The 27,176-nt window shown below is 35.5% G+C and overlaps 1 protein-coding gene across 1 annotated transcript in view; it reads right to left on the reverse strand.

Annotated features, from left to right (window-relative positions):
* Positions 1 to 2,471: 2,471 nt before the first annotated feature.
* Positions 2,472 to 27,176, reverse strand: part of POC1B (POC1 centriolar protein B) — a 34,828-nt gene continuing 10,123 nt past the window's right edge. Inside the window, exons 6-12 of the mRNA XM_070946987.1 lie at positions 26,148 to 26,263; positions 22,430 to 22,563; positions 21,929 to 21,997; positions 21,502 to 21,654; positions 17,836 to 17,928; positions 6,222 to 6,455; positions 2,472 to 2,672 (exon numbers count right to left, since the gene is read on the reverse strand). Of these exons, the coding sequence (XP_070803088.1) occupies positions 2,559 to 2,672; positions 6,222 to 6,455; positions 17,836 to 17,928; positions 21,502 to 21,654; positions 21,929 to 21,997; positions 22,430 to 22,563; positions 26,148 to 26,263 (913 nt within the window). The 3' untranslated portion in view covers positions 2,472 to 2,558. The remainder of the gene's footprint in view (positions 2,673 to 6,221; positions 6,456 to 17,835; positions 17,929 to 21,501; positions 21,655 to 21,928; positions 21,998 to 22,429; positions 22,564 to 26,147; positions 26,264 to 27,176) is intronic.

Here is a 27,176-nt window from a genome sequence, read left to right on the forward strand (position 1 = left end):
TCTGAATAATAATATATAGGTATAGATAGGTATATATATTGAAAAATGAGCCCCCATCCTTTTGCAAGATAATCCCTGCAGAGGCTTTCAATGTCATAAATATACTACTTGCAGCAGTCTGTCCCTTTTTGCTGCCTCAAAGAGGATGACAGCTTTAATGTTTTGACAGCAATGTGAATAACAAAAGTGAACATGAAGCAGCAGGCAGTGGCATATAGCTCAGTTGGAGTTTACTTATTTAAAAATCCCCAGCTTACAGATGCTTTAGCACTTTTTTGAACTCTGTGGAACTTTTTGTGATGCAAATGCTCTCTGAAATAATTGTCTTGTGCTAACATGCTCTATTATGTTGTTTAATGATTCATCTTGCCACCGATCTTGATACTCAATACAGGTGAAACAATAAACACAGTAAAGCTTATCATCAAGAGGCTGGAAAAACTTCAATAGAAATTCGGTAGCATTAATAGAAGCATCAAGCAGTTTCTGAGCTTTGCTGTTTTCTCTGTTCTATCTTTTTAAAAAGAAAGGGATTTCATAGGGATTTGGGAAACAACTGTAACTAGTTAACTTTCCTTTGCAAAATAAAAGCACAAAATATGATCTAGTTATTTATTTTTTCTTGCTTCTTTGAAATTATTTATATAGCCAGTTTGAATGGATCAGGCAGTAAAAGACGTGTAGCTGCTGATCCTTCCTGACTGCTATGGCAGCCAAGGAAATTAGGTTGGTGTGAAGTAGTATATGGAAACAGACAGCAGACTTGAAGATGTTTAGATTTTTAAAACAAAAGAAAAATAAGATTCTGATGAGAAATGACAGCGTTTGGTAAGAAAGGAGCATGAATTACATAGAGCTTTTTTAGGCTTTCTAAACTCTGCTCTTCCTAAATTAAAAAGAAAAGAGATGGCTATCTTAAACGGCTTATATATTATTGTTTCCCAAAACAGCCGTTGAGGAGAGGAGCTACATAAAATGATTTCTATAATGGCTATGGGGCAAATGCGTGAAGGTGCCTCAAGGGCTGGAGAGCAAACCAAGAAGCAAATCACAAATTTGCCTCTTGGAAAATATGCTTTGTGATTGCTCATAGAAAGTTGTTCCTACCTATCCATGCATCCATAAAACATCTTTTTCCACTGGAAAACCTGCTGTTAAGATTCCTTTGGATTTTTGGCTACTGTAGACTTCCCATCTATCCAGTTTCATTTTGCATTATTTTCCTTGAAAATGTGAATACATTTTAGCAATGTGTCACTCTCCATATCACAGGTATTTTCTGGGACTATTCCTAAAATCTCCATTTAATTTTTTTATAATAATCTTATTGGAAAAAAATAATATTGGAGGATAATGGGGTCTATTATCAGGGTGTCAAACTCGATTTCACTGAGGATCGCATCAGGGTTGTGTTTGACTTCAGGGGGCTCGGATAGTTGTGGTTGGGGTGGCCGTGGCCAGCTCGACGTCACTCGTATTGGTGGCCAACTGCTAAGGCAGGACTTCCCTCAGACCCTCCCTCACTCTCATTATAATCTCCTTCCTTCCTTCCTTGTCTTCTTTTTCCTTCCCACTTCCCTCTTTTCTTCTTCCTTCCCTCTTTCCTTATTTTTCCTTCCTTGCTCTCTTTTCATCTTTCTCTTTTTTTCTTGTTCTTTCCTCTTACTCTTTCTCCTTTCCTGTCCCTTCTTGCATGTTCAAATGCAGAAAGGGAAACATTACTCCTTTTGTTTTGTTTTTAATTTGTTTTGCTAGCCCTATGCCAGCAAAAATGGAGCTTTTCCTGCCAGGGGGCCGTGCAGGAAGCTGTTGTGACTGAAAAAGGGGCTCGGGGCTGCACAGCCCCCCTAGCTCCGTTTTCACAGGGCTGCGGGAGGCCATTGCAGTAAAAAAAGGGGCCTGGAAAGGCTGCACATGACGTTCCATAGCTCTGTTTTCACTGGCAGAGGCACCACTGGATGGTCCTTTGCTGTTTCCAAAGGACCATCCCGTGGGGCCAGATCTAAGCACCCCGTGGGCCGGATCCAGCCTGCGGGCCTTGAGTTTAACACCCTTCCCTGGATCAATGAATTCCTTGATCCTCTCCTATTTATTCTACCTTTTTCAAAAGCTTTGTAGGAAATCCTTTTTCTTCCTAGTTCTTGAAACTTTTTAAAGTCCAACAAGTTGCATTATTCTTGTTCCTATCCTGAATATGGCAACCTCATCTTTTTCATGGGTTAAGGAATGTCACCTTTCTATAAATAGAAAATATCATCAGTTAGGCAAGATAAAGCTTCTGTACAGATGCAGAATTATATGCAAAGTTTTGGGCTATGCTAATTATGTCAAGAATAATTAACTATCGGAACACAGAGGATACTGGATACTCAGAGAAAAGCAATATATATATATAAATATTTTAATAAAATATATTCAATATTTTAGCAATGATCTGTTAAAAAAATCTTACAAGCAAAATCTTACAGGCACTTTTTATTTATGGGATTCATGTCATTAAGTACTATCACTTTTTACTTCACTTCCCTGAGAATAGATTAATGAGTATTCACCAGCATTTATGTTGTTTCTTCTCTCAGTCTGACTGAATGTAATAGTTTCCCTTGGTTCTGTAAGCACTCTTTTAATTTATCTTCAGTTAAAGTCAGGCGCTGTTCCAAGATTGAAACTGTCTGTTAGAAGGAGAAAATAATGAACACTATTAGATGCTTGCTAAATGTATATTATATTATTCGTTTTTAATCCATTCAAGAAATCAGAATTGCAGCAATTGATCAAATAATCTTAACTTTTCTAAATAGATTAGGAAGTCCAAAATATTACTTCCCCAAAGACTCTTTATTATCAAGTCATAAATTTGGATACCTGCAATACAGAAATGTAATGCCTCATATTCTTATAATTAAAAAAATACTAGAGAGGAACAATAAAATCTGGCATGTCATCTGTACACTGGTATGGCAGGATCGCTATAAAGCAGGATGATGTGGCATATATAGTCAAATATAGATTATAAATTATAATTACCAAAATGCAAATTAACTATCTTCTTTTATCTTAGACAGTTCTGAAAGTGAAATTTTTGAAAAGCTAATTCTCTCCACCTTATGCTATTATTTGAGAAGCAAATAATAACAATTGGTGCTATATAGTATTAGATACACCAACCAGCAAGAACAACCTGCAAGAACAGCATGCAATATGATTTGTGGGCTCCAGTTTAAGAAATGGGCAAATCACTCTCGCTATTGGCTCAGTGGCTAAGACGCTGAGCTTGTCAATCGAAAGGTCGGCAGTTCAGCGGTTCGAATCCCTAGTGCCACATAATGGGGTGAGTTCCCGTTAACTTGTCCCATCTTCTGCCAACCTAGCAGTTCGAAAGCGCGTAAAAATGCAAGTAGAAAAATAGGGACCACCTTTGGTGGGAAGGCGTTCCGTGCACCTTTGGCATTTAGTCATGCCGGCCACATGACCACGGAGATTTCTTCATATAGCGCTAGTTCTTCGGCTTTGAAAAGAAGATGAGCACCGCCCCCTAGAGTCGGGAACGACTAGCACATATGTGCGAGGGGAACCTTTACCTTCTGCTTTTATATGCACTTGGAAGAGATACCCACTTAAGGCATGGAGCTCTATGGATCGAACATATGAATATAATTATTTGAAATATTTATATGAAGCTTTATATCTTTTTTGAAAAGTTTAATCCATTTATGTCTTACATTCCACCGATAAGTCTGTCAAAGAACCTGGGTCACATAATGACAGAGATTAAAAAGTACTTTCTTCTAAGAAGAATATTTATATGTTTATACACTTTCTTTTGTTACATTTATCATTTATGGTAAGTTTCTTCCAACAATCAGAATCAAAAATAGAGAGATAACTTTATAAGCTTTTCTATCTGAGGCACCGAGCCATGGACAGAATATATTTATAGTTATGCTTCTCTTTCTCTCATATGAATTAGTGTCCCAATCCCCAAAGGGGCAGTGATAACAATATGTAAATTCTCTCATACAGTACTGTAGAGAAAACATATCTTGAACATAAACAGTAACTTTTCTTATGATGAATTATTCTTGGAATCCTGACACTTTTACAACTTGTAAATCTTCAGTTGATGTAATGATATTGTCTTAGCGGGGATTTTTGCTCTCCCCATCCATTGTCAGTGTAGCTGCTTTTGCAGATAAATGACTGAGCTCCAAAACATGCTCAAAATAGGCTCCTTGGAGAAAAAATAATAATAGCAGACAAAAATCACACCAAAATATAAAAAAGGATAACACGATCACATTCAAAAAGGCACTTTTATATAATAGAACACTTGACTGTGTCATTCACCTACTCTACCCATCTCCATTTGCTATACTCAATCATGCATTTGTTTAAATGGATGGTTGGATATGTTGCAAGCCCAGGTTGAGCTGTAATTGGAAGACAGACTGCTGCCTTAATGCTTAGCAGGTTGCTTTAAATTGCGTCGAGGAACAAGTTTGCACTCCAGTCAGAATTGCTGCTCAGGGATACAATTAGCTGAGATACCTAACATTCTTGATCCCATTCTGGTCTCATCCATTACCAGCAACTCAGTTAAGGTTACTTAGGTTAGAAATAAGATACTCTCTGTAGTGCTCTCTCATTTATGAATGAGACAAAAGCAACCTTGAGTCTCAACCTCCGGAAAAGAAGTGCTGGGCACTTTTGGTGGGAATCACATCTTGCCCTAGCTTCCAAACAATGTAGATTATTTCTCAATGTCACTGGTTGCCCAACAAAACTGACAGAAGCAAGGGAAACACAATTACTAGTTTACTGGCTGTCCCAAAGTTCCACAGGCCCCCTGACATGCAATGGCATAGTGACTGTAGGATGGAAATGTTGCCTTTCCTAGTTCCTCCCAATATGAACTTTCTGCCTTTTTCTAGTAAGAAGGTGCTCTCTATCGCAGAACAAACATTATTAATGTGACAGCCTGTTCTCCTTTTGTCATGCATTCTACCATAGTTCAAACTTAGCCATCTTTCTGATTCTGTAGATAAACTGATTTTATTCTAGGTTAAGGGAAAGCATATTAGGACATTTTTCTTCTCTACCTTGTAGCAGCAATCCTTTCCCAGTAGCTTAAATCTCTTTTCTTTCATTCTGGTATTGGTGACAAGTATGCCAGTATATCACCAGTGGCACATATGCCACATGTGAGAAACACTCGCTTAAATTGTATGTGAATGTTATTTACATTCTATTCTAATTTGGAAAAAAGTCATATATGCCTTCATATGTGACGATGAGGATCACACAAGACAACTTTAAAAAGTGTTTAAGTCACCGTTCATGCAAAGCTGCTCAGTTTGGAAGTGCTTATTTTATTATTTACTGTAAAGAGAGGGCTAAAAAATTGAAGGTTTCCTCAAATCCGAAGCTGATGAATTCATCTACAGATTTGATATACACCATTCTTGAAAATTTTGAAAGATAGGGTACAACTTGGAATGTTGTACCCTATCTTGGAACAGTCTTGAAAACAGTCTTGGAACGTGCTGGAATTTCTAGCATGTATTCACTATTGAAACAGTGACGTCTACGCTGGCTGGGCCATGTCGTGAGAATGGCTGATGGTCGGATTCCGAAAGATCTCCTGTATGGAGAATTAGTACAGGGAAAACGCCTCAGAGGGAGACCACAGCTGCGATATAAGGATATCTCCAAGAGGGACTTAAAGGCCCTGGGAATGGACATTAACAACTGGGAAACCTTGACCTCCGTTCGTTCAGCTTGGAGGCTAAAGACGCAGCATGGCCTTCTCCAATTCGAAGAGACACTTGTTCGGCAGGCTGAGGCAAAGAGGCAGTCCCGGAACCAGTAAAATCTGGGGGCTGGGCAGGGGACATAATGTATCTGCCCTCAGTGTGGAAGGGATTGCCACTCTTGAATTGGCCTTTTTAGTTACACTAGATGCTGTTTTAGGACCTCTTTTCTGAGCACGATACGATAGTCTCTTGAGACTGAAGGATGCCAATGATGAGGGTACAACTTGTAAAACAAAGTAAAAATGTTGAATGAAGTGTTTCAAGTCTGGATAAAAGCCATGTTTGAGGCCCCTTCCCACATGGGCCAACTTCATTTGTTAAATGTAAAATATAGAAGGAAATTTAAACTATTTAAGAAGAGTTCAATTTCAAAACTGAACTCTAATACAGAGGTGCAGGAATACTCACAATTGTCAGAACATCTAATTGCTCCACAATGTGTTCCAAGGCAGTAGTCAGTACTGGTGAAATGCCCACAGACTCATCCATGGTTCCTGGTCCAGCCACAGTGTGCATCATTTCCCCTTTCAAATTTCTTTTTAACATTGCTGGAGAAGGTAACATGGGAGGATGCTGGATGTCTTCATTGTTCATCCCATTTTGGTGCATAGACCAATGGGCTACAGATGGATTCGTTCTCAACTAGATTTACAGAAGAAAACAGAAAGCATATTTGTGATAATATTTTCAGCTTCATACAAAAATGGGTATCCATTTTATCCTACTAACAAACACATTTAATAACAGGTATTATTTCAACTACAACTTTTCTACTCCTGATTTTGGACAAACAGTAGATTGATCTCAATCTTCTATTTTGTTTGTCTTGTTTTTTCAAAGATCTTGAGCAACTCACATTATTTTTGTTTTCTCCTTCATCGTTTTATAACTGATATGTGTCCTGGCATTGAAAGATCCATAGAACTAGTTTGGCAATGTGTTTCCCCTTCCATAGCAGGGATCAAAATCTGTGGCTGTTTGAAGTTTGTTCATCTACAACACTGGAAGCATTGTCAATGGTGAGGAATGCTTCAAAAGAACATTTACTCAAAGAGTCTTGCTCTCATAGAATTCCTTACCCCTTCCCCAAGCAATTTTTGAATCTGAACAGTCTATTCAGAAAATTACAACACAGCCTTGAGTGGTATGTATGGAGCATCTGCTGTTAAAAAAAAAGGAAGAGTAATGTTTAAAAACTTCACTGGGCATGTCCAAGATTTCTGTACCTCAAAAATAGTTTAACAGTATTCATGGATGATGGAACCTGTAGGTGCCATTTTACCACTACTGTCTTTTGATGTATACAGAGGAAAATTAAAGACATAAAATTTAGCTTCTGTAAGTTAAATGATAAGATCTCTTTTTTAAAAAAGAAAACGTAACAGGAAATTATTGCTATCATCTAATTCACCATTTAAAGAGAACAAAATACATTGTTGTCTATTAACAAAGGCCACCTTTGTTAAATACAGTGAGCTGTGTTTACATAAATACATGCAAAGTTATACATAAAATAATTGGCATTCCATGAGAGCAAGTGTTTACATTTGCAGGATAGAAATGGTGAAGTATCTTTGAAGCCCAAATTTACAGAGAAAGGAATGACGTAATCTAGAAAAGCTTGCAGATAAAACAAGATGACCCAACTGATAATCAAGTGCTATAGTTCAAAGAGAAAACACCCTCAACTTTAAAAGTTACCAGTCTGTATAATAACACATTTATAAATTTATTTGAAAATGTTACATCCCCCCCCCAAATTTGTACTGCATTATACAAGTGAAATGACAAATCTTTAGCCATATTTTTCATAGTAATACATCAAACAGTTTTATCATTTCATGAAGAGATATATTTTATCTTTATATTTACATGATAATGACAGTCTTAAAGTGCAAACGGGTTCTGACCATCCTATTTTTAAGTACATGTTCTTCAATGCCATGATTCATTGCAAAGCCTATCTATAAAGTTTTGTTTATCATGAGATAATTCTGTTATTGCACAGGAAGTGAAACTCTAGAACATTGATGATGAATCTGTGGCACACAGCGCCCTCTCTGTGGACACGCAAGCTGTCACCCCAGTTCAGCTCCCCGTGTGTGTGCTTGTGCCTCCCGCTGGCCAGCTGGTCTTTGGGTCTCTGCCGCACATGTGTGGGGTGTGGGGTGCATGCAGGGGGGGGCATGCACGCATTGTATTTTGGGGGTGCACACGCTTTGGGCAGTCGGTACAGAAAAGGTTCGCCATCACTGCTCTAGAAGGTAACCTGTTCAATTATTCTTACTGTCAAGAAGTTTCTCCTTTGTTCCAGATTGGATCTCTCTTTAACGAGCTTCCGTGTACTGCTTCTCGTCTACCTTCAGGTGCTTTGGAATACAAGTCCTCTCTATGACTATGACTCTCCACTGAACTGCATCTTGTTAGATAGGGCCCAATGTTCAAGTCTGTCAAGATCCTTCTGAATCGTAAGTCTACCTTCCAAAGTGTTGGCAATTCTTCCTGGTTTGCTATCATCTGCAAATTTGATGAGTTCCCCTTTTATTCCCTTATCTAGACCGTTTATTAAGATATTGAAGAACACTGGGCCTAAAACAGAACCTTGAGGTACCCCCCTATATGCTTCGATCCATGTACATCTAGTTGAGGACTACATGCTGAGTACAGCTGATCAGCCAGCTGTGAATCCGTCTGGTCGTGGTACTGTCTATTCCACATTGTCCTGTTTTACCCATGCTGGCTTCTAATGGTCACTTTGTTTATTTTTAAGCGCTCACTAATATGCTTTTCGGTTATTTTTCTCTAGGTATTGAGGCTCAAGCTGATTGGTCTGTAGTTTCCTGGATATACTTTCCCCCCTTTCTGGTAGAATGGAATCATATCACCATTTTTTCCTATCCTCTGGCAGTTCTCCTATGTTCCAGGAGCTCTGAAAGATTTTGTACAATGGTTCAGAGCTCACATCTGCCAGCTGTTTCAGAACCCTAGATGCAAACCATCTGATCCTCGCAATTTGAACTAATCTAAAGTGTATAGTAAAGTTTTAAAACCAATTTCTTACCTACTTTGATCTGCATACCTGCTCTGTCTCCCACTGTGCTGCTTTTAATGGGCTGGATTAATATTTTCCTTTTGCGTAAAGACAGATGCAAAGAAGGAAATAATAAACCTAAAAGAAAGAACCTAAGTTCTCAATTACAGTTTTTGCACCTCTTTGTAAGTTAGCTTTATTTATTTCTTGCTTGCTAAGGGTGACAGTCAATTTAAATTTAGTAAAATGATGGCATCAAATAACAGCTACTTCTTTAACACACCCAAGAACTGCTTTATTTGAAGTAAAATTTATTTTTTACCTTTGCAAATATTACAGGCTCTGCTTTTTTTATATTAAGCAGATGTTTTCCATGATCATTTCATAACTAACAATTCTTTTTTATATGACCATGTCAGTTGAATAAGATGTAATTTTCACCTTTCAGTAAAACAGTCTGGTTAAAGAAAAAAATAGCACACATTCAGAATCTAAAATTGTCAAAGGTTCTAGAGTTTCAAGGTGAGAAATTCCTTATCTGGCAGTCAATTCTAAATATAAATGCTGCAGGAAGGCAGAAGAGCAGGCAGGAAAGAAGGAAGGGAGACATATAGGCACTTTCATAAACTAGAAATATTCTTGTGGAAAGCATAGCTGCTAAAAATAGCAATACTAGCGCTAAAGAGAAAGCAAAGAAATAAATATTTGAATCCAATCTGTGAATGCAAACGATTAAGATTAAGAAGATCTCACTAAAATAGTCCCAACTTTACAAGCATAATAAACACTGTTTGTTTAAATTTGCAACATTTATTTTTCAGACTATATCGTATATACAAGAAACATTGCATGTCTTCCAGTAAAGCAACTTCACAAAGATGCAGAGTTCTGTAATATCCATACCAGATTAATGTTCTAGCAAAAATATCTTATTTTTATTTATTTTTCAAATGTACATAGCAACCCATCTCACAAAACAAGTGACTCTAGGCAGTGCACAACTAAGCTAAAAAGCAATAATTAATAAATATTATTATTTAAAAGTATTAAAACTATAAAAACACAGTTAAAAAAGAAACAATAGGCAAAGGGCTCTTAATAATAATGGAGCCACTTCAGACTTCAGCAGCTCCCTGGAATCGTCAGGTCTGATGGCACAATACCGTTACCCAAAATAATTTATTATTAAGTTAATATTTTTATTCCTCTTTTATTTTATAAATAATTTAAGGTGTTGAACATACAGTATCTAGTATTCCTTTCTTCTATTTTCCCTAAAGCAACAACCCTGTGAGGTGAGTTAGGCTTCAAAATCTCACCAATACCATTGTAACTTTTTTTTTCTTGCCATAGTAGTTTCCTGCCTATTCAAGAATGGACTTGACTGTTACAATAAGTGATAAACTGTACTCAAACTGAGATAAAGGAGATACTAGGCATAATAAATCAAAACACATCACATAACTTATTGGTCATAAACCTGACCAATTTTTTAGATTATTACTAAATATCTTTGGAATATGTTGAATTACTGCTAGGGGGAGGAGGGGAAATGGATTAAAGTGCATTCTTGTCAAAATTAAAGGAAAACTAGTTGAACTGTAAACTCACATTCCCCAAAATACTCAGAAAAAAAATCAAGGGTGAGTAATCCAAACCCATTTGCCATTGTCTCCCCTCAGCACTGCTGAGATTTTGAACCAAAATAGTCAGTCTTTCATGATACTATTTTTGTTTGTTTGGTAAAAAAAAAAAGGGGGGGGAATATTTTTATCCTAAATCCCTCCAACTGGTGGGAGAAGTAGGTTGTGGCTTCTAATCCCGAGAAAGCTGCCTATCCCTGACTACAGTAGTGAGAATATTTAGAATAGCTTTTTGTACTCTGACCAATGAAATAGAATCTGAAATAATGGCCATGCTTACACTCTACCTAGAATTGAAGCATTTCAGCATTATCAGATTATTTTTAAGACCATCCTAATCTAGACAATGCACAAAAAGGAGAGCTGTCAGTATTCAACCTGCATGCAAATAAACCAGCAATCTTATGATATTTACTAAAAATAAGTATTACTGACTTTAATGGGATTTACTTCTAAATGTGGTGTATAACTACATTCCAGTCTTTCCAGCTTGTTCACTTTCAAGTGGAAAAATTTGTTTCATATTTAAAACAAATCTTTAAATGATAAAACTTTTCCCCAAAATAAGGTATACATGGGCTATTTTTTTAGCTTTTTCCAGTTAACATCTACAACCATTATCTTGAAAGTAGAAATGAAGCATATGGTATGTATGCAATAACATTCAACTAAAACTATTCTGGAAAAAAAAATCTATGTATATTGTCCAATAGTAACAATGTGTGATTTCTTTGATCTAAGGCCCACAAACTAACACAAATCTCAGAATAAATAAATATAGTTTATTAATATAGCTGGCAGGGCAAGCTACGCATATAAATAGGGAGCAAACTTCATACGCATATTGATGTTACTTCATTGGGTAATGAAACGTCTGCAAGCAAACAATGAAGATCAGAGAGTACCAAGAACTCTGTAATTCAATCCCAAACTACATATATTCTCTTTTTTTGATAAAATTTCTTTTAAAAAATAAAGTTCTCCTAAAGCTGCAAGGTTACTTCCATTTTTTCTCATATTGGACTATTAACATTAGGAAAAAAAATCTTGGATTATTGTACAGAACTTTGGGGAACACCTATTCAGCAATGACTCTGAACGAATTTTAATAAATTAAGGACAAGAGTCACAATTCAAATTATAATTTATCAATGTGGCTTCCCTTACTAACCTCAACAATAAGTGTGTTAAAATAGTGCAGCCAAGCTAAATTCTCTGAGATATGGACTTTAGAAAATAGAACAAACAAGTATTACAGTAACACACACACACACACACACACACACACACACACACACACACAGAGCTAACTTGTAAATGGCTCTGTGATTTCAATTACTTCCATGAGTTTAAAGGATTCCTACCAAACCTGCTTGATAGAATAAAAATCAATCAAAACCAACCAACCAACCAATCGAATAGACATCTGCCATATTCAAGTTTAAAACTGGGCAGTTACAGATTTACAGAACTATAGATAGCCTACTTCATTATACTTATGAACTGGCAAAGGTATTTAGATCAGTACTAAATCATCTTGTAGGTCAGCAGGAAACTCATTACGATCAGAGTGTCCAAGTAACAGAAGCACTTTCTAAGAGTGCTAAAATAATTATTTCCTGTGTGAAAGGCTTGCTGGTGCATCTGCATCCTTGGGGCTTAGCTTTCAGAGAGTTGCTTTTTATTCTACGGGAAGACGGAATTGTCAGTAGATGTGTGCACTGAAGGATTTTACACATGCCTCAGAATCAGTTGTGACAATGATACCTAGTCCTTAGATTACAAGATACGTTGGTTGGGGGGTAGGGGTGGGGAGATAAAAATGGAAAAGAAGGAAATGATGATAGATACAGGTCATAGTTCATAAGAATAGCATCATCTTAAGGTACAGTAGAATGAAAATAGCATAGCCTTATTTGTATAGCAAACAACTATATTACTTTAAAAGTAGAACATATTTTTAGATCTATGTTACATAAATGTTAGAATTGGAGGAATACTTAATTATTAACAAATCCTATAATAACAAGATTACTTGTCTGTTCAAAGTGACATTTTGTTAAGAAAGTATTCCTTAGTTGGTATGCAGGGATGAAGTTTCAGTCTCAACCAGTAAACAGTTTCCTCTTAACAGTTCGTGGAACCAGAATTACCACTACTTGTCTTGTTTTGATTTCTATCATAATATTTTCCTAGCTCATGGATTACTTGTAAACAACCTTGGATTGATAGGGGTTTAGTGAAATATAAACTGAATTAACTAATAAATAAATTTACAATCATGAATTAGGTGGTGGGTGATAAATTTCTGTTTGCTGGGTATGTTTCAGAGAATAGTAATGGATTATCATATACTTTGACCCTTGCAGCAATCTTGTAGGTTATTTTTTAGTTATTTAAATATTTATGTCTATCTCACAAAATACAAATGGAAGCCTTAAAGTGGTCACCAAAAACAAACCCACTAAACAATTCAATAACATAAAGGGCTATGCGAGGTCTGCAATTTTTATAAACATTTTTTTCCTGGGAAATTGCAAATTTCTGTTATATATATCTCCTAATTCAAAGTATTGAAGTTGGAAGTAAGTGAGAGATCTATCTATCTATCTTAATTTTTTTCTATTAACTCTGTCTGGATTACCAGGTCATAGAATAGGTCACAGAAGACTTTTGGAGACAAGTTGTATTAATATACCAATAATATTTCTAATTAATATCTGAATCAGAAGAGGATATACGTATTCTGAATGCAGCAATGGGTTGAATGTCAATAAATTGGGAATAAATCAACCAAATAAAATATTTGCTTGTTATGGGAACGGATGAATTTGTGTGTTCTATCTACAACTGTGTTCTCTAAAACATAAACACAAAACGCCTTATTCCTAACATCCTCACTTGAAAGCTCAAATTACCATCAGGAATGCCTATTTATTGCTTGAATAATTTTATTGCAAGCCTTTTGGAGATGTGATCGTTTAGGAAGTGATCATGTGTGTGGATGGGTGCCTTCAGGCCACTTTGACTCCTGATGACAGCCTGGACAAGTCTGTGCACTTCTCTGACCAGGATTTTGAAATATTTGCCACTGCCTCCTTCCTAGGGCTAAAGAGAGCGACTGGTCCAAGGACACTCAGCCGACTTAGTGCCCAAGACAGGAATAGGACTCACAGATTCCTAGTTTCTAACCTGGTAACTTAACCACTACACCAAACTGGTTCTCATAGAATGTAATGTAGAAATAATACATTAAAGTAAAATAAGTGTTTTCCAGTACATGGCTGGCAGTCCAAGGACCATCTTCTAAAGCTTAGTGATAAATATTTGGAAGAACACAGCAAGAACACTCCTTTATATAGAGAGCACTTGGTTAAGAATATCTTTTTTGTATCACATTTTTTATAATAAAAATTGATAATATACTGATGCTTTAAAATAGCTATATGGCCATTAACTAAAGTATTTTTCACACTATAAGATGCTCCAGACTATAAGATGCACATTAGCTTTAGAGGAGGAAAGCAATATATATATATATATCTGCCTCTGCCTTCCAGCATTCATCCGGTATTCATCTGGCTAGCTTCCTTGCAGCAAACAGCAAACAGACTGCCTCCATGTCTGCTGTCGCTGCTGGGGAACTCTGGAGCCTTTGCTGCTGAGCAGCTGATCGGCCTCCCAGAATACAGGCGATCAGCTGTTCTAGGCAGCAGGGATTGCTGTCACCTATCGCCGCCCTCATTCACCACCACCAATCGATGGTGGTGAATGGGCAATACGCCGTCTAGAACAGCTGATTGGCCGCCGCCACACCAACCCCTCTTCCCCACTTTTGGGGGGGAAAAGTGCATCTTATAGTGCAAAAAATATGGTATATCAATACATTTAAAAATATAAATATATATAATATATATATAAATATAAATATAATATAAATATCAGAAGGCATGGAGGAAATATTTAGTAAATAGTTATTTCCAAATATATAACTAGCAGTTAATAAATCATTTGTCTGACAAATCATTTTGAAACAAAATTTTCAGTGAAAAATGTAGTGAAAGGAAAATTCCTCCACAAATGCTATTTCTAAAAGCATTTATGGAGGGAAAAGTAGATATTTTTAAAATTTGTTCTAAGATGCACAACAGTACAGGTCAAGGTAAATTAACATAAAGAATTTATGGAAACAGGACAGCTGTAAATTATTTATTCAAAAGACTCTTTAACTACAAGCAAAATTTAAAATAGAACATTATGTAATACTAGAAATATTTAAGCTGTAATGTCTAAAAACAGTGTACTGATTTTTCTAGAGAAGTGTCTATACAATAAGGTTCACTGTGCAGAACCCAGAATTGTGTAAAGAACCCCTAACCAATTTTTTCTTACAACCAACTCCAGTACTGAACTACCATTCTTCCAAAGTTAGGCAGACTGTATTTATATGAATTTGTGTGATTAAACTCTTATTTCTTATTTAGCAACTGGATTCCATTCCACTTCCAGATTAAGCAAAACAGTCACTAAATGAAAATCATAGTAGTGTAGGTGTGACTGCGAATGTATTTATTATTTATTTCAGTTTTCCATACTCAAATTTCTTTTATCCTTTATGGAGTGGACATTTTTAACAATATTTTGTACATTCTACTTCAAAGATCTCTTTAATTCTAACATATTTTTGCCTACAACACTAATAATTTCTTGCATTAATTATTATATTATAGAGTCCTTTCAATCTTTAAATCTTTGCATGTTATTATGGCAATTTAAAGCTTTACAATATTTTTAAGCTTTGGTTTAATACTGTGTGCATATTTTTGTCCCTAAATAGTACCTAAATAAAAACAAATAACATTAAATAGAAACTCAAGGTATGAAAAGTTGGTTTAAGTACAAAATAAGAATATTGCATTACAAAAATTAAAAAAACCCAGACTATATCAAATTTTACACTTACATTACCTGTAATCATTAAATTAATTAGATATAAATCTTTTCAAAGATCCTTTTTTTTATCGTTGGATCCTCTGGCATAGCTGGTTGTTGGCTGTGGATTGTCTGGGTGTTCCATTCTATTGAATAGGGAGGGTGATAGGGAGGGAAGTGGAGTTGAGGAAGGAGTAACTTTCTTTAAAAAACCCTCACTAAATTTGATTTGCCCAGTTTTTTTCTTTTGTCTTTATATATTTAACAATTGACACTTTAAGATTTCATGTATTTCCTGGTGTACCTTTCCAAAACATCCTACATTGGGATCCACACCAATTCTTCTTTCAATTAAATCTTTGTTTGAAAGCTCTCATTCAGTCTAGGCTATCATGCTGAAATTGAGATCATTTTTTTCACATCTTTCAGTATCAACCTCTAAAATCAAGAGATTTCATCAGTATAAAATTCTTCTTATTTATTTCAGCCATATTTTTATTTTGGACAAATCCTTCAATTTTATTTACAAGACCAACATTTCTTTCCAAAAACCTTGCATTTATATCATGCTAATATCCTGCCATGCTAGCGTTATGATTTGGCATATGAAACAATTCATAAATCAATCTTCAAAGAGGACTTGTGTCATTCAAGCCTTCCAAGTAGATCAATAATAAACAGGCAGTGTGTGGTTTCTTATGTTTCCGGACACATGGGGGGTTACCTGATTTGTAGATCAAAAATAACTTCAGCTTGAACCTGGTAGCTTTTCTCCTCAATAGAAAGGATACTCTAGCCTCAAATGCTTTACATCCAGGCATTGCTCTGGCCTCTTTGCGTACGAAGGTCTAGTCTGGCATTTTTTCCCCAGTATAACCTGGATTTGTCTACTTTGAATATTTGTTCAGGCCAATAGCTCCCTTCCACTATGGATGAACTTGATGTTCCTCCAGAAAATATTTGGCAGCTTCTTTGTCGGGGTTTGCATCTTAACCTTTTGTGTTGTAATGGTATGTGGGAAAAGACCTTGGGAATGAGGCAAAGAAGGCTTAAAGGAGATGGCGGGAGAGCTGTACTTTCAGACCTGAAAGATTCTGTTAATGCAGTTTTACCATAAAGTGGAATCAGCTTATTTGGTCATGTTTCCTCTTCTGGTCTACCTGCTAAGCTGACATGTATATTTGTTATGGTAATTAAATCTTTGCAGAAACTAAGCCAGCCATGATAGACTGTGAATGTTTCCATGCAATTCTCATCTGCTTGTTCCTTCAGTGTTCTGAAAATACTGCCTGCCTTAGCCTGAATGATAAGATGCCCTACTGGCATCCTCTTTTGTATCTGATTTTCAATTAAAAGTATATGGAGTTTTTTCATTTCCTGAATGAGGCCATTTTGCTGTCTTATATGGGTTATAACTGCTTTTATTCCTGATAAATCTTTTCATCAGCTCTCTGATCCTTTCCTTATCCTTCAAAATAGTGGAGACAGTGGAACGGGCCAGATCTTCTTCTCATGTTATAACAGTCACCCATAATCTTCATCTTTAAATTGAAACTATAATACAATTTAAATTATTAAATTGAACCTACAATCTTAATTTTCAATTTTGTGATCAATGGCTTTGCTTTGCTTTTTGACACTTTTTTCAGCTGAACATCTTAGTATGGGGTATTAATGGACATAAATGAGTGGATAAGCAAAAATAACTGTAGGATATATGTGATACTAACTGCAAATAGCAAACAACTGACTGAAAAGGAGAGAAAGAGAGAAAGAAATTCTGCAAAGGTCATAAATGCACACAATGGGTGCAAAATTATTTTTTTTAACCATCATATCTGTGAAGGTTGCTAATCAATTTAGTTGCTAAATGAAGAATGGTTGTAATTTATTCATTCAAATCCGAAAAAAACCACTTTGTTTTAGATCTTGTAGCGCTTCACTTCCTTCCTGCTAAATTTTACCACAACCACTTAGGTGCTTTTAAACTAACACATACCAGTGATTAAAACTATCGTATTTTCATTATCAGTAGCAGAAGAAATGTTACTCTGTGTATAGGCACCTTTCTATGTAACTGGACTGGGAATGTCTGCTCAGCCTGTCTCCTGCTACAATTCTTAAGATTCCTTATCCACTTCTGCTAGACTATGAGATACCTTTATATCTGAAGTTTACTGAGAAATAAAACAGAATCACAGTATTGGCATATAAAAACTTATGATTCAAAAAAGTTTTTGATGATTTGGTAGTTTGGTGATTTTTGGTAGTTATAAATAACTCATAAAACTTAATTCAGGATTCTCTCATAATTTTATTTCAATTAAGAAAGGAAATTGTCAGGCACAGGGGCCGTACATGCATATTAGCTTTCTAAATCTTAACTTGTATTGAATTGGTGTAACTTGAAACTTACCTGCCATGATGGAGGATAAGTAGGTGATGAAGCAATGTTTACAACAGGAGGATCTAATATTTGCATATTTGTTACATCAGAGTTGGGATTTATCTGTTGAAAAATAGATTTGCTATTATTGTTATTAAAAAATAAATATTGAATGCTTAAAATATACATGAGGAAAGAAATCATACTCATAAGAGGTTCCTTACTTTTTTCTTACAGTATGGATTATATCAAGTTTATTTTGCTTCTTCCTCAAGAGTAAGGGTGAAATTTGTTTAATGTCATGTTCTCTGATGAGACAATTGGCTATCTCATTATATTTGGATTTCAATTATCTTTATAGCTTCTGGGAATTCTCATTTAAAACATATGAAGCATTAGTTTAACTACTCCTTTCTTAGATAAATTGATCATTTAAAAAACTGCCTAACAGTGGTTAAAGCAGATGTCTATAATGTCAATGTAATACAAAGCCTTATTGCATTGCATTGACAAAACCCTAAAACAAGAGTTGTTCTCTAGGAGAACCTAGAAAATGGTTCAGGAATTCCATAAAAAGAAGTGGGAGACTTTCTGTATGTAGAGCAGAAGTAAAATTTTATGAAGCATGTCCAAATTATTAATATAAAAAATATTGCTCCTACTACCTTCATAAAAGTATAATGAAGAATGCTAAAATTCACTAAAATACATCTAAAAAACAAACGAATTCAAAATAGTCGACACCATGACATTAAAAATCTCCTACAGCTATATGGACACATTCAACCAGAGTTTCAATTGGGAAACTGACCATCCTTAACCAAGCTAAATTCAAAGAATACTAGAGAATTCCTAGAGGCCTATACTGGTAATTCAGATGAATCAGCCATCACTGAATATAACAAACCATATTTCTGCTCCATTGAAAAGAGACAATAAAAAAGCTAAGAAGGAAACAAAAAAACAAAAAAACATCCTTTCCAGCAACCAACACCCAGATAAACAGGGATTAAGTTAAAAGTAAAGACTTCCTTTTTCAAGTTGTGTCTGACCTTATCTTATTTCCATTGCTTAGTCAAGGGAGCCAGTGTTGCCAGAAGACATTTCCATGGTATGTAGCCAGCATGATTATACGCCATATGATTATATGCCAAGGCGCATGAAATGCTGTTACTTTCCCACCTATATATCACATTTGTATACTTTTGAACTGCTAGGTGGGCAGGAGCTGGGGCAAGTAATGGGAGCTCACTCAATCGCGCAGCGCTCAGGTCTTGAACCTGGGCTGTCACCTCTCCAGATGACAAGCTCAGCATCTTTAACCACTGAGCCATCACACTCCTAAACAAACAGGGATTAACACCAGACAAACGATCAGGCAAAATACAATACCCAAATCAAGGAACTACCATGGCGAAACCCATCCCCCATCAAAATTGGCAAGGACAAGCTACTGTATATAAACAGGGAGCAAACCTCACATTCACTCACACTGATGATATTATCTACCTGGGTAATGAAATATCTGCAAGCAAAATCAAGCTTAAAGAGCACTAGAGACTCCACATTAAAAATATCCTTTGTACATTAAAGCTTCTAAAATTAAAATTACCTTGAGAATGATGGATGGCCTATAAATTTTACAAACAAATAAATAAAATCGGATTTAAGTATGTACTTGGATGTAAATATGATTCTCTAAGGGAGGTGGGAAAATTACTTAAAAGGATAATTTCTATTGTGGTAATTTTTTTTTATTACTTTGATGCATGGAACTATAGCTGAGGCTTGATAAGTAGATCCCAGCAAGCAATGAAACAGCAATGGTTTCATGAAGAATTTAAAACAAAACAATATAAGTTCAATTGGCATAGAAACTACTGTAAGTGGAATCTATTGTAATAGCTGCTAAATGTCTGCTAAATAGATTAAAATAGGCTCTCATCTTCCTGACAGAAAGAACACAGATATTTTTTGTATGAGCTGAAGTTTCCAATCTGTGTATCTTTTAATAGCTCCTATTCTAAAATACTTCAACTTTCTTTTCTGTGTGATCATATCGAATATAATTATATAATGGGAGCATTATATAAACGATGTAACTGAAAAGGTCAATTCCTATAAAATGTTCTTTATCGCCACATTTATTGTTCTTATATATTCTTCATATATTTAAAAATGCACTGATCCTTAAAAAATCCTGTTATATATTAGGATGGTTCCCATTCAACATAATATTCTTAAACATTAGTGCCATCTAGTGTGTTAAAGCTATAATAAGCTAATAACATAAAATACTATGTAAAAATTGTACATGTACATTATATATGGCCATGATGGCGAACCTATGGCACGCGTGCCAGAGGTGGCACACAGTGCCCGCTCTGATAGCACGCGAGCCATTGCCCCAGTTCAGTTCTGCTGCGCATGCGCGTGTGCCTCCCGCCAGCCAGCTGGTGTTTGGGTCTCTGCTGCGCATGCGGGAAGGCCACATGGCATGCCCGGGAGGGCGGGGCACATGCAAGGGGCCATGCACGCATGCGTGGGGTGGATGCATTGGGGCACATGCTCATTGCATTTTTGAGGTTTGGGCATGTGCGTGTGCATTCACGTGCACGCTTTGAGCCTCAGTCTGGAAAAGGTTAGCCATCAATGATATATGGGATCCATATTAACATTATATGAACTATATTGTCTGTTACTCGATAGTTAAGTCTCTATTCTATTCTCAAGCTTTCTTAAACAGGGTGAGAACTGTCAATGTGGCTATGCTGAGATATGGCCTTTTAGAGTGCACACTAAGTGTTTCAAGGTCAAGAGTATAATATCCCTCTCAAAGAGATATTTGGCACCTTTCAAATCCAGTGGCACATGTCATGCCTGATCATTGCAGGACCTGGAGGGCCATGAGTTTAATTCACAGGTGGCAGAAATCATGGTATAGAAGACTCTGTCTCAAATTAATTGCAAATGGACACTTGATCTTGCTCAGACAACATTGCTCTGTCTAATTGTCATTCAAACAATAGCAGTTATAAGCAACTTTATCTACAAGGAAATTCACAAAATCATTTTGTCCCTCCCCATAAAAGGGCCATGTCACTCTGAACAGAATCATGGATAGGAATGCACACACACATTAAACACAAATAAATGTTTACTGCTTTTATTGTCACTGAATATGTTCAAACATGAACTCTCAATAGAATCTAGTTGTCCTTTTTTCTGCCATTCTTATTGGCCTGCCTATTTAGAATATGGTTGCCTGTGTATTAATGGTAATTGGGAAGAAGTGTGAGAAGGGAAAGTTTTGAGGCTCTAAAGTCAGAGTTGTTCGCATTATTCACCACCCTATCATCTCAATAAAAAACTACTGAACTTTAAAATTGGCAGCCTACCCTCCACCCACAACATAGCTCTATAACTGTGCTCTACAACCAGAGAAAGTCCTTTAAAAAAAAGATGTAGAGAAAAGAAGCTAACTACGTAATGAGAAATGAAACATTCTCTGAGTATAAAATGCCCAGTTTTAGAAGAAAGAATAAAAATGTGGATGGTAGAGAAGAAAATGAATGAAAAACTCTGGAAAGACATGATCAAAAGTTCAGTCAGTATTACTAAAGAAATATCTATGCTGAAAAATTGCAGATCCCAGTTGTAGCCAATAATTTGTTACTAAAAGCCGTAATAGTTTACCTCAACTGCCTGTGATTTTGCATCATGGCGATGAGGTGACTGAGGGTAAATATCCAGGAGGTGAGGTGGATCGTCACTATGTAATCTTTGTACATGTCTTTCAAGAACTTTCTTATATTCAGAGGAATCAAAATTTGTCTTCCAGAGCAGCACCTGTAGGAAATGTACTAATGTTTCATGAATGCAGCCAAATGTTTCATTTGCTAATTAAGCATTTAACTGAATATCCAATTTATAGTAAAGCAATAAGATATACAGTGTAATATAATTAAAGGGAAAATTTGCTGAGAAAAAAAATCAGACATTAATTTTATAATTAACACATACTTGAAAAATATATTCTTCTAAATTTGATAATAAAATATTTATTTAGTGAACTTATTAATAAGAATTATGTTTAGTTAAGAATTTAACTATTTTAACAAACCTGTGTATCTGTGCCACCAGAAGCGAAGGTCTCTCCATCTTTTGAAAAAGCTACAGAAAGCACAGGACCCTAATTTTAAAAAAAGGACAGAGGGGAACAAGATAAATATATTTTTTAAAGGCATAATGTTTTTTGTTAGTACTCTCTCCCTTCTTTTTATTTAATCATTCCTAAATTGCTAATAAACAAATAATATATTAGTAATCATTAAATATATTTAGGTGATGAAATGGACTACATTAATTGGCATATTATGCATGCAATATTTATCCAAATGATATTTTAACTGATTATGTGCCATTAAATTATTTTTTACTTCTAGAAACCACGTATAGAGTTGGGTCTTTGTATAACGTGTCCAAATTAGGATAATTTGATATAGCTACAGTATAATTGACATAGGTTTTCATTACAGTAACGTTATCATTCCATGCATAGGAATTATTGTTTATGACGAAAATAACAAGGTCTTAAAAGCAAGTCCCAAAATAAAGACTGTACCTCATGCCCATGAAGTGTGTATAAGAGTCTTCCTTCTATAAGATCCATAATCTTAAGAGTTCCATCATTAGATGCTGTTATGAGAAAGTTGCCAGAAGGATGGAAAGATGTGTAATTAACACTTCCCCTGTGAACTGATTTAAATAAAAGTAGTTCAGATATTGATACAAAGAAGAAAACTTCCAAAACAAAAAGAACACATAACATCACTGACCAACAACACAAACCTAACTATATTACTGAGAAGAATAACAATAAAGTTTATCACCAGGATATGGTGGCCAGGGTTCTATCCTATGATTGATATTTTTAAAATGCAATTCTAATAAGTACCATTTTTTTCAGATTTTAACTAGCTTTTACATCAATGTTATCCTTTACAGGTGTGCAAAATGCTTTTGAGGTTGAAATGTTCCATAACTAGTTACACTCACACCAAGGGCTGTGTAACTGATTGCATTTATAAAGGGGCATTCTGAATTCCACTTTCCCATCCGTATTATCTATGAGTTCCTACAATAGCTTATTTTCATTGCTATTATTTTGTACTGCTCTGTGACATTTTCCTTACATTTAAATAAGCAGACTTAAATACTAGTTTTCTTATTCTTCTTCATTATTCTTCTTCACTAGTCAGTTATTTTAATATTTACATTTCAGATCATTTGATAGATTTTGATTTGGCAAAAGACAAATTCATTCCATTATACACTGCTGCAGAATTCCAAGGAAAAATGGAATTATCAACATCCCACCAACATTTAAGAACAGAGGTACAAACCTGAGCCCCAGAATGCACACCAATCTGAACACATAGCTATTTAAGTAACCCTCTGTTTCTGCCTAGCAGAACTTTAGAATCCAGGGTTTAAGGAATTAGGCTTGGAATATTCACTGTTACAAAATCCTTGCACAGTTAATCAGTCCCCAGACACATGTCCCCAGTGGCATACACTTATACTTTTTTTTCCTGCTAAGCATTTAAGCCACTTCCTAGCCCAAGACAGGTTATAAGAATTAAGAATTCACTTAATACTTATTAAAAAACAACTAGAGAAAATGGAAAAACAAAGTGAGAAATGTAGAAGGCTGTCAATGAAACTTCAAAGTTTGGAAAAGAAAAGTCAACATAATTTCCAAGAGGAAAAAAAAAACCTGTACAAAAGCAGGTACTGTTGTGATTGTAAGAGAAATGTGAGGTTTTCTGATCCATGTGAAAAGATTCAACCCCCCCAAGCATTTGCGGCCTCATTAACTGAAAGATACATACAACACACCCTTTTAGTTAAAGAATGGGCAATTTACACAGTAAAGTAAAAGTAGGTAGAATACTGGGTGAAAATGATTACGTAATGATGCAGTTCTTGATTTTAAACACTAAAAGTGAAAATTTGAAAAGTCAAATACATTTATTGGATTTCTTAAAAAAGATTTTAATGCATTTAGGGAAGTCATAAGAATTCCAAAGCAGAAGAAACTAAGGGGGCGGGGGGAGCTAAAAATGGGTGAGAGTTCCTAAAGAAGAGGATACAAAAAACTCAAGTACAATAGAAGACCTGGAGAGGGGATAAGAAAGTTTGTATCTAAAGATTTTCCAACTTTGATTTCAATGTATACATAGGATACAAAGTATTTTATAAAACTTGTTTCACAACAGAGCTATAATATCTTTGAAATTTAGGATCCATCACCAAAAACCCTACATATGCAGGACAGGTTAAAATGAGTAATCACTATTTTGAAGAAAAGAGAGAATATTTGGGAGGAAGGACAATTTCTTCTATAATAAATGAAGGGAGACTTTTCAACTTTAGAAAGAATGGGACCTTTGCCCCCAAAGGGAGATTGCCGATTCAAGAGAATTAGTCTTTCAATACCAAAATTATAAGACTTTAGAATGTCTGTAACCATCAAATCCAAAAAAATACATGAAAAACTGAATGTTTTATTAAGTCATTGCCTCTTTGTTCTAGTTTGAAGGCAGAATATGAATATTTGACTAAAGATATGTGATTTTACTGCCATCTTGTGGTTTTTAAACACCACTAACATTCAGTTTTAATTAGGTGTACTGTAACATAATTTATCTTTAAATCTACAAAATACCATACCTTGATTGGAAATTTTCTAAAACAATCACCAGCAATATACAGATTAAATAGCATTTCAGACTGTGAAAACAACTTATGATGATGTTCATATTAGTTAGCTATTTTTAACACTTCTATTTTCTTTCTAAGGTGGAAACTGTATGACAACTGAGCAGAGAATGAACATTTCATTTGGGATATGGATTAATGACAAATTTAAGTAATATCTATGAAGTATCTATATTCATCTGGAATTTTATTCCAATTCAAACAATTTATTAATTTCCAATGTGTATAGATTTTGGTATACACAAAATGTATACCAATAGTATTCTAATTAAAATTTTAAAATGGTAAACTGGATAGACATGTCCCAACTAATTGTTTCCATTACAAACAGAAGCAGTATCTAGACTATGATCTTAGTTTAGGATTTATCTACACCCACAACCATACACATTTGTATGGCAGTTTTTCACAGCAGTTTATAATAAAGTAGTTTATAATAAAGTAGAGCCTTGATGGTACAGTGGTCTAAGCACCTTGTTATTAACACAGCTGTCTGCAATTACTGCTGGTTCGAATCTCTCCAAGGCTCAAGGTTGACTCAGCCTTCCATCCTTTCTAAGGTAGGTGAAATGAGGACGCAGTTTGTGGGGGCAATAAACTGACTTTGTATAAAATATACAAAAGTATGAAGGCTATTGCTTAATGCATTGTAAGCCGCCCTGAGTCTCTGGAGAAGAGCGGCATATAAATCAAATTAATATATATATATATATATATTTATTTATTTATTAAATTTCTATACCGCCCTTCTCCAAATAGGACTCAGGGCGGTGCACAGCCAAGGTAAAAACAGAGCATACAAAATTTAAAAACAGTATTAAAATAATTACATATTTTGGCCGTAAATTAAAACAACCTGGTTGTTTTAAAACAACTTTCTTATTACACTGGAGTAATTGTTAACCAATACATGTCTACAAGAACAAGTGTTTTCTATGTTCTATTGTTTTCTAGGGGGAGTTAAATGCTTTTCATGAGAGAGTTCCATATGAGTTCTTACCACTTGATATGACACTGAATCAAACCCATCAGCAGGCAAATAGTTCCCAGTAAAACTTAATGCACAAGTTGGACATATTTAGGGAAGTGATTCTTTTATGCATTTAGTGCTTCACAGACAAATGTCAATATATTAAAATGGGTTCAGAAAGTTACAGTATTATATAGTCAAGTGGCTACCTTATAAACTAGCTTCTTCAAATTGTTGCTGTTAGGTATATAATTTTTGTTAGGTATATAATGTGTATTTTATAGGCACTGAAGCAACAACCTATACTTTCAATTTATACATACTTATAAAACATATATATAATTGAATATACCACTTTTAAAATACTATTGGCATTTACGCTGGTATAAAATATGAGCAGGGCAAGAAATAAGTTTAAAAACAGTAATTTTAGCAGAGATAAAATTAAAATTAGAATATTTAGAAATATAGTATCTATTTCTATCCTAGATTTTACTTTTAACTACTACGGTAAGATCTATATTATGGGTATTTGTTCTGCAGTTAAACAAAAGAGAGGTTAATCAAATTATGCTGCATAAACATTTACCTTTATAACGCTGCAGTAATCTGTTTATTCGAATGTCCCAAAACTTCACTGTGTGATCAGAACCAGCAGAAACTATACATGTACCATCAGGATTAAAATCTACGTAGTTTGCAAACCTATAAAGAAAATTAAAAATAATGGTTGTTATTGTAAAGGAATCGGGTCATCTGTTTATTTCAATGAATTCTTAAGGTGTCTTTGCCACACAAGCAGTACATTCTGTTTTCCCAATATTGGGTAAAATAACTCATCCTGAGATATGCCAATATATTTATTTCAGTCTCTCCATCTTGCCTGTAAATTAGCAATCAGGTATCTATTCCTTTATATGTTGTCAACTTGTACTTAGATATTTACTAAATGGAAGTAGTAATATAGCTAGAACATGTTCTCAAACCTAGGTCCTTCTTGAATTACAATTCTTGAATTACAATTCCTATCAGCCTTATTTGGAGAAAAGTTAAGAAAGGATCTCAAGATAGCAATAGCACTTTTAAAGCTTCACAGTGCTTTACAGCCCTCTCTAAGAGGTTTACAGAATCAGCATATTGTCCCCAACAATCTGGGTCCTTATTTTATCGACCTTGGAAGGATGGAAGGCTGAGTCAATCTTGATCCTGTGAGACTCGAACTGCCAAACTGCTGGCAGCTGGCAGTCAGCAGAAGTAGCCTATAGTACTGCATTCTAACCACTGCGCCACCACGGTTCAAGATATGAGAAGCTGCATGACAGCCTCCTGAATATTATATGCCAGTGTTGGCGAGCCTTTTCGGCACCAAGTGTGCAGCACTGTGTGCGCATTCCAGAAACTGGAAGAGCAGCTGCCCGGTACGCATGCGTGCACCAGGCGGCTGCTCTTCCAGTTTCCGGCGTTCCCGTGCACATGAAGACCAGCTAGCCAGCGTACCGGAACCTGGAAGAGCAACGAGCGATGGCTCTGCATGCCACTTCTGGCACACGTGCCATAGGTTCGCCATCACAGTTATATGCTATCTTGAACATTAAATGCCAGCAAGGTGTATTTCTGA

The sequence above is a fragment of the Pituophis catenifer genome, unplaced genomic scaffold, assembly GCF_029215685.1.
Source record: "Pituophis catenifer annectens isolate HBS135680 unplaced genomic scaffold, rPitCat1.0.hap2 SCAF_7, whole genome shotgun sequence".
Lineage (NCBI taxonomy): Eukaryota > Metazoa > Chordata > Lepidosauria > Squamata > Colubridae > Pituophis > Pituophis catenifer.